The 8,258-nt window shown below is 33.8% G+C and overlaps 2 protein-coding genes across 3 annotated transcripts; both read left to right on the top strand.

The window, feature by feature from the left end:
- Positions 1–3,485: 3,485 nt before the first annotated feature.
- On the top strand, positions 3,486–5,795 carry LOC143462657 (ADP-ribosylation factor-like protein 6-interacting protein 1). The gene has a single exon (XM_076960897.1). It carries the CDS (start codon positions 3,542–3,544, stop codon positions 4,127–4,129), a length of 588 nt encoding a protein of 195 aa, XP_076817012.1. The 5' UTR covers positions 3,486–3,541; the 3' UTR covers positions 4,130–5,795.
- On the top strand, positions 5,771–8,258 carry LOC143462656 (vesicle transport through interaction with t-SNAREs homolog 1B-like). Of its 2 annotated transcripts, none has more exons than XM_076960896.1 (6): positions 5,771–5,906; positions 5,989–6,047; positions 6,254–6,367; positions 6,566–6,628; positions 7,482–7,649; positions 7,821–8,258. In XM_076960896.1, exons 1-6 carry the CDS (start codon positions 5,801–5,803, stop codon positions 7,977–7,979), a joined length of 669 nt encoding a protein of 222 aa, XP_076817011.1. In that variant the 5' UTR covers positions 5,771–5,800; the 3' UTR covers positions 7,980–8,258. The 2 variants fall into 2 exon arrangements, with proteins under 2 accessions (XP_076817011.1, XP_076817010.1); XM_076960895.1 differs by having other exon boundaries at positions 6,254–6,376.

Here is an 8,258-nt window from a genome sequence, read left to right as displayed (position 1 = left end):
TTAGATATCACGCTTGAAAGCAATTACAATATGGAAAGCCAACAACTTGAAAGTAACAACAGAAAGAATGGCAAATAGCACAAAAATTCAAATTGCCCTTGGGTAAAGTAGTATTCAGATATGCGTTCACTCACTATTATGACAGAGGTAAGTTTTCAACTTCATGTTGAGTGAGGCCGGTGAAGTAGACACTTATTTTACCGGCCGCTGTTTACTGAAGTAGGAAGATAAGGTAATTGGCAATTTTGCTAGTAAGTGAATCGAAATCTATGCTTATTTTCAACTTAAAACAGCGTACTATTTTTTCCAAAGGGTTAAAACCTAAAACCAATGCCTTCTGACCCAAACTCTCGCTTCTTTTGATTAAACTACTAAGCTAGGCTGTGAATTGAAATAAATGCTATTTTTCAATTGAAAATCACTTCCCGAAAGTTAATTTAAAACTAATCCCCTCCGACTCAACTCCCACCTCTCATGGCTAAATTAGCTCAGAAATAAATTTAAACAAAAAAAAGAAGTCAAACAATAGCAAGATTGGTGTTGAAATATGCGCTGGATTGAAAACATTTTTTAATCGATAAAGAGAGCGTGAGTGACAAACCATGTATGCGCTTTTCTATGTAGAAGAACGAAAGCATAAGCAATGCTCTTTTTTTCCATTGATGAGGGAAAACTCGAGCGTCAGTGATTGCCCAGCTCTGCTTATTCGTCAAGTGTGTCTGGTCTCTTAGATTATAATGTCTGCAGAATTTTACAATATAAATGCTGATTGGTTTACACTCTACCACTACGTGTATGCTTAAGGTTTGGTTGAAACACGAGTAATCCAGAATTTACTGGATAGTTGTGGGTCTGTGGCACTGTGAAAATAATTGGACTGAAACCTTGGTAACTAAGAGACTCTGTGTGAATATTGAAATATAAATCTGCCAAATGCGGGTACAGAGCAATTCGGTTAATAAATCGCATACTGCTTAAACGCATATATAGTTTTATTGCATACAAATCTGAAGGCTCAAATCAAATTCTATCTAACCCTACGTAAAAACGTCGGTTAATCACATACTAGTTAAAGGAATAAATTGGATTTTCGCATAAGGTTTTTGTATCAGTTGCTACTTTTGTTTGGTTAAGTGCATATTTTTGTGAGCAAAATGTTTCAACGATAAACATTTGTAGGAATCTCTTATGTGACATAGTAACTAAGTTCACTTTCAAATTCATAGCTGGTTTTCTTCCTGTTGAATAACAGACAAAATAATTGCAAAGCTCATTTAGTCGTCATTCATCATCTGTTATGTTGCCTAATGGTTTCATTTTGGTTGGTTTATAGCAACAGGATAATCTGGCATTGTTTCCAATCTTTATGTCACACATTGCAGTCAATCAAGTCTGATAGATTTCCGCACATACATGCTTCAAGGGAGTGGGACTTCCATTACAGTTACTGGTATCCATTGCATTGTATTTGTCTTTTTTTGCTGAAGTCGTTAGTTAAACAACAATACAATGCTTAGAAGCAACACAAGCAGCAAATACACTTTATGCGGCATTAGTCAAATGGTGTAGTCCAGTAGCTGTAATGATTTCCATCAATATTCAAAATGTAACAAACCTTAACATTAATAGGTCAGCAATGGTACGATTTTAAATATAAGTTGAATATCGGCTAAAAAGGCGGGTTCAATTATGTCGATAGTAAATTTTTTACCAACACCCCAAACAGAATTTAACATTTAATTCATGTACTGTATACATTTTTTATTGTTGTTTTTTTTTAACCATAATGTCATGTGAGGTATTTCAACCAATGAGACAAAAATGTTTTCATCAGGCTTTAGGTTGGGAGTATAAGCCCTGTTTTGGGCCTGATATTTTTTTTGTAAGGCATATACGCCAGTATGAATGGAACATATCAATTTATCTGGTAATGAAGCTTGAGTGGCTTTGTTAGGGTGTAATTTTGTAGAGTACAGAGTCGTTTGTTCATGATAAACCTTTTTTCCATAGCAGACCGCTTAAACGCATATATTGGATAATCACATAGAAACGTCAGATTAATTGGATATGCGATTAACCGATTTTGTCTCTATTAGAAATTATTGCAATTCACAGGTGAAGACTCGGTCTCAGATTCAACCCAGTACATCCGTACATGATACATTTGTAGACTTGCAGTAATGCTAGTTAATATTAGGTATCAACTAAGCCACCATGTAATTTAACAAACCAACTGTAAAAGTGTAAATAAAATGCTTAATTAGGAGAATTAGATTCTGGTCAATTGATGTCTACAACTAAATGGGGGTATGATTTTTGGCGAATCTTTTAATAATTTTATATAACAACTTATATAGCATGGCAGAAAACATGATTTTAGTTGACCAATCCCAAGACTTCTGGTTACTCGTTTTCAAGATATGTATTTGGAAGTTGTTAAAAAGTAATATACCTCGGTATTCACATGAGTTTGGCACTTTGTATGTGCAGAAATATACACTTCAACTAAGAGTCAAAGCTAATCGTACTTGCCAGAAAAAGACTTTATGCTATCACCTCACAAAATTGCCGTTTATTTAACGATGGGTCCACTTCTGTTTTATTTTATTTTTACACGTTAGAGCAATTGCAATGTTTTGCTCAGTTAGCACAATCAGCCTTGCTGTTTCTTACGTGCTGACATTTTTATGAGCATGCAAACTGACGTTTTATTTCATTCTTTCTTCTACACTGCATTACCAAACATGCAATCTTAATGAACAAGTTTCTATTAGTTATAAAATTATGATGGTTTAACAATGGTGAAGTTTTCGTGATATTTATAACGAGAGGTGGGCAATCGGTACTTTCAAAAAGTACCCTCAGTACAGGCACTTGGCATACAATGTATCGACTGTTCCAGTATTAGGTTTTATTTCAAAGAAGTAGTTCGGTACTTTGGTGGTAATCTATACTGATACTTTTTGAACAGCAGATCTTGTTGCAAGTGCAATTTTTGCTGATGTTATGACCTTGCTAAAGGCTGCATTACGTCAACACAAAGCGCTAAAATTGGGATTAAGTTTTAATTAAAATGAAGTTTCAAAAAGCATACTTCTCAAAACCTTGAAGCATAGGCTTCATTGCCTGGAAAAACCTTGCACTGTCTGAAATTCTGTCTAAATCAATGCACGCACCGGTAAAGCATCAAAATCTTTAGCCTCGGACAGTCTGGAAAATTTTCAGATTTGCACTGCCTTGATTTTTTGGTAGTGACGCGGCCTGACGCCTATGCTTTGAAGTAATCATTTTGAAAAGTACCAGGACCGATTTATATTTCTTGAAAAAAGTAGTTTGGTACTTTTTACTAAAAGTATCGGCCCACCTCCGGTTATAACGATCCTAAAAGGTTCTTCAGCCCAAAAAGTTGAACAACTATTGGATAAAGCGTTTGTTGTAGTGAATCCCAAAGAAATATAATATTACCAATTTAATATATTCATGATAAGGTAAAATTATTTGTTTTATGCAGGTTTTGCTGTGCTGGTTTATATAACATTGTATGGCAGGTATGAATGGGGACAGCTTTTCAGGTGCTGGTGACAATACAAAGTCATTAAAATCGAATCTGCGAGGATGGAGAGATATCTTTGTCATTGCCAGCAAACTTCTGAAATGGGAGCAGCCATATTACTGTGGAATTGTATATGGTATCATCAGTTTGTTTTTTCTCTTGATCTGGTACTTGGATCCATCACTGATAACTGGAGTGTCCATGTTAATGATGATACTTTGTATCTGCGATTACATCATTCCGTTTGTTTCTCCAATGATCTTTCCAGAAGCAAATTGGAATTCTAACAAGGAAAAAGAGTTCTCTGATGCATGCAAGGCTCTTTCAGAAGCTCGAGCTTCAGTCAGACAAAGCCTTGCCGGGGTTTTTCGTCTGAAGGATACCAACCCTTGGCTTTATGTTGCTGTGGCAACAGTTTCTCTCAGCACTTTGGCATGGCTTGGAAACCAAATGCATAACCTGATGTTGCTTTATTTCATGGTACTTATCTTGGCATTTATACCTGGCTTAGCTCATCATGGCATACTGAAGAAAGGAGCAACTGCCATGGGCAAATTTGGCAAGAAGCATAACTGAAATCACTGCAAACTCATTATGTCTCATTTTATCATCAGGAGCTAGCATTTATTACTCTTCACGTTGTCTTTTAAATATACAACCTGTTACGATAATAAGCATTTTTGCTTAATTATGCAGATGGATTTCATTAATCTGAAACAGTTTGTTGCATTAGTAAAGTTTCTGGATAACTGAAACAGATACAGTGGAGTAAAATATCTTAATATTTTGTGTTGGAATAATCAACTCCACAATAACGAGATTTCACTTTGTAATACTGTAGTTTAAAGCTCAGTTCCAAGCTAATTAAAAAACTGTTAACAAGTTGATCCTAATTTCCTATTTTTAAAAATAATGGTTTTTATGCGCATGATGATCATCCAACATGCGGTAAAAATGAATAACAAAGTGTTATTATGTATTGCATAAAACTGCTGATGTTTTAAGATTTTGTAATTCATGATCGGTATTTTAACATAACAACAAGGTGGCAGTATTTCAGATGATCTTTTACCCTAAAAACTTTTTGTGCATAAATTTACATGAATATTTTTTTTGTATTTTTATCTGCTACAGAATAGTAATTACAAATAATGCTTCAATATAGAAAGTGTTTAATTTGAATCTTTCTTTGTCTGGTTGCAGAAAGCCAATGCTTGCCACATTTTGTATGTTTTAAGCTTGCGTTTCACAAATATTCGCAGTGTTGCTTCTGATTGCTTTGACAGCATGTTTGCCACTGCCAAGCTGATGCCATTTTTTTGAAGTCAATATTATGTTAACAAGATGGACTAATTTGCTGTAGAGTGTATCAAAACATTTTCAGTTTTGATATTGTAAAATATCTCTTAAAAGTACAATTTTCGGGATAGAAATTATACCATGTAAATAATATCCAAGTTTATGTCCAAGGAATAGGTAGTTTTAAATTGTGTAGTTCCTAAAAATTTCCCAAGAAACTTAAATTAATTATTAATGATGTTCAAGTCGTCTATCTCATTAAAAATAACAAATTGCATTTTTTTAGTTTATTTCCTATCTTCAGCTGGTTTTGTTTATGCTTGAAATGTTTTTTTATTTCAAATATATTGATGTGGTATGCTGTCAAATGAGTATGTTTGAATGCATAGAAATTCTCTTGCTTTGTATTAGTATTGCTATATCAGGGTAAATATAATGTTGACATCATGTATGTAACTATAAAGATATCTAAAACTGGCAAGTAAATTTATGTTTATGACTTTGGCAGTTGCCAAATTTTCTATTTACGTATTTGTTGCTCATTAACCATGTAAGTTTTAGTAAACTTTTCATTTTTGTGAGTTGGCTACTTTGGACATTCATACACATTGGTTGCATTGTTATTTGCAGTTTCATAAACACCATTCAGTTTTATGAGTCACAGTGGATATTTTGCTATATCAGAAAAATATGTGTTATGTTATGTTTAGCCTACTGGGCTCTTAAACACAAAGTTAAGCAAACCACTGTGTGTCTGTGTGAATTAAATTGCCCACGATATGATTTCTGAAAATAGTTATATGTATATACTTCACAGGCATTCTCTTTCTGTTATAAATGTCTTATACTGTGTTGTGCTTGTCATTCAATGTCTGAGTTTTGTAAATTAGCAATAGAATTGTTGTAAAGGTATTTAAACATGCATGTGTGTTTTGGTATTGTAGTAATATGGCCAGTAGCGAAATATATGAAGATATTAAAGAAAACCTTCGAAATACATTATCACATTTAAAAGCATCGATCAAACAGAATTCCTTGAGAAGATTAGGTGGAGGTACGTAACGCTGCTGCTAAATTTACTAGCCAGTTTTGTCACAATTTTTTCTTTTGAGTGTTAATTGTATCATATTTTTCAGAGGAAAGACAGAAATGTGCTCAAGAAATTGCCAGAAAATCTTCCCAGGCCCATATCTTGGTAAGAGATGCATACTAAGCATTGTCATTAGTCACTGCTCATTACCCTTTCTTTCATGGTTATACCATTTCCCATTATTCTTGCAAAGTTAAATATTTACTACTTGATAAACTAGAACTTTTCTCTGTTATAACACTAACTACCAAAGGCAGTTACGCCATTGCTTTTGGGTCAGGCTTACCAATTTTGCTGACCTTTTAATGTAGATCAAGGACCTGGAATATGAAATCTATCAAGCTCCTGTCACATATCAAGCTGAGATGAATAGAGAAGTGAAACGATTGAAATATGACCTCGAAACCATAGAAAGAAGCATGGAGGTCACCAAGGTTTAATGTGTGTCTGCAATATTTGATGTACTGTAATATACATAAAGTTGTTGTGGAAATCTGTGCTATTTGGTTGGTTAGGGTATCCATATATTACGTATAGTATAAATATTAAGTCAAATATTATGACACTGTTATAATATCTCAAAACGGTTGCTTTTACCGATTTCCCAATGTTTTGTTTTGCAGAGCAAACAGTTACCATATTCTAAGCAGGTTACATTTGGAAAGGGAAGTTCTTCCCAGTCACAGGTATTATTGGTCACTTCCTTAATCTTGATATGCAATTAAACCGCATCATTTCTAGAAATCTCTGTGAGATAAACTTTCTTTGTGAATATTACTGAAGCCATTACATTGTGAACCTTCTTTTTATTGAATGTTGTAGGTATGTAACTATGATAGCGAACATTTGAGTGAAAATTGGCATTTAACTTTTTATGCTAACTTAGATGAATAGATTTATGAAATACTGCACTTGGCAGAGTTTGGAAAAACAAACTTATACGCACATCCAGCTGCCATGAAATTGGCTGATGTAATAGTGATGAACGAACAAATATAGTTTTACTTAGCGTCTGATTTATTTACAGTATTAAGTGCCGCAGTGGAGACATTTTTTTGCAATGATCTTTTCTCTGCACAAATTACAGTATATGATACACGTACAGTTTTAAATTATTCATGTAAAAGGTATATTCCTTACAAATATATTCACTTCAATCCGTATTTCCAATGCGTAAACAGTTGTTTTGAAGAACGGGTCCTATAATTGTGCACGCAATAGGTTACGAAAGACATCAAAGAAAGTCTAAATATTGTAGAGCACTTATACAAGATGACTGCCGTAAAATACTCTGTTCACCTTGTTCTATGGATAAGCTGCAATATGCAGTTCGCATTTTCAAATTAAAACTAAATGCTTTGAGTATTTTAACATGTAAAATCGTTGGTGTTGTGGTTTTGTTTATACTGCAGTGAATTTTTGCACTTTTTGATTTCAAACTATGTTTTAAGCTTTTTGATTTTCTTCCTAAATGCTGCGCATTAGTCTGAAGTGGAGACATGAGGTGTTTTATCTTAAAATACCCAATTAATGTTTTAGGATGTGAGCGATCAGACTTCACTTATGTTAGGGCATAAAAGTTTACAACGTGCCAGTGCAAGCATTACTCGATCAACAGTTGTAGCTGCTGAAAGTGAAGGCATAGGAAATGAGATTCTTGACAATCTGGGACAGCAAAGGGAGCAACTTCACCGAACCAGAGATAGGGTATGTATTTATGTTCCAGCTTTTGTGTGACAAGTTGTTGATTGTTCTGGTTGGCAGAAGATTTCTTTGCCTGATTTACTTAGATTCAATTGATTTTAAGCTTTTGGAATAATGGAAATACGTCTGTTTAAAATTCTTCGCTTACATTTTCATAATATATGTCTTGATTAGCTGGAAGACACTGATGTTGAGCTGACGAAAACTCGAAAACTGCTTTTGAGCATCAATCGGAAAGTGATAACAAACAAAATCTTTCTCGTATTTATTGTATTTGTTGAACTTGGAATTTTAGGCGGAGTGGTGTACATTAAATTTTTTGGGCCTAAGTGACAAGTTAATGCTGGTAAAAAGTTGTGTTGATGTGGACGTAAGTTAAATTATGTATTTAATGCGTGCATGAATTACCTTTTCATTTTAACTAAACAAGATATTACCATAGTTTTTCATGATTAAACTTATTAAATGCTTGTTGGTACTTTCTTCCATACTACGATTCCTCAAAGGAAACCGTTATTATTGTTGTAAACATTTCACTATTGCGGTACTTTTTCTGTGTTGCGAGGTTTATTTTAAGTGCAATATTTTACAAATACAAATGCTTTCTTTTTA

This window comes from Clavelina lepadiformis, chromosome 6, assembly GCF_947623445.1.
Source record: "Clavelina lepadiformis chromosome 6, kaClaLepa1.1, whole genome shotgun sequence".
In the NCBI taxonomy this organism is placed as follows: Eukaryota; Metazoa; Chordata; class Ascidiacea; order Aplousobranchia; family Clavelinidae; genus Clavelina; species Clavelina lepadiformis.
Note: the sequence above shows the minus strand (reverse complement) of the source record. Positions and strands in the feature narration are given on the sequence as shown.

Excerpts from the sequence above, each read along its gene's own strand:
- LOC143462657 (XM_076960897.1), top strand. The coding sequence starts at position 3,542 with ATGGCAGGTATGAATGGGGACAGCTTTTCAGGTGCTGGTGACAATACA.
- LOC143462656 (XM_076960895.1), top strand. The coding sequence starts at position 5,801 with ATGGCCAGTAGCGAAATATATGAAGATATTAAAGAAAACCTTCGAAAT. Across the intron at positions 6,048-6,253 it reads CTTCCCAGGCCCATATCTTG|ATCAAGGACCTGGAATATGA; the intron begins GTAAGAGATGCA and ends CTTTTAATGTAG. Across the intron at positions 7,650-7,820 it reads TTCACCGAACCAGAGATAGG|CTGGAAGACACTGATGTTGA; the intron begins GTATGTATTTAT and ends TGTCTTGATTAG.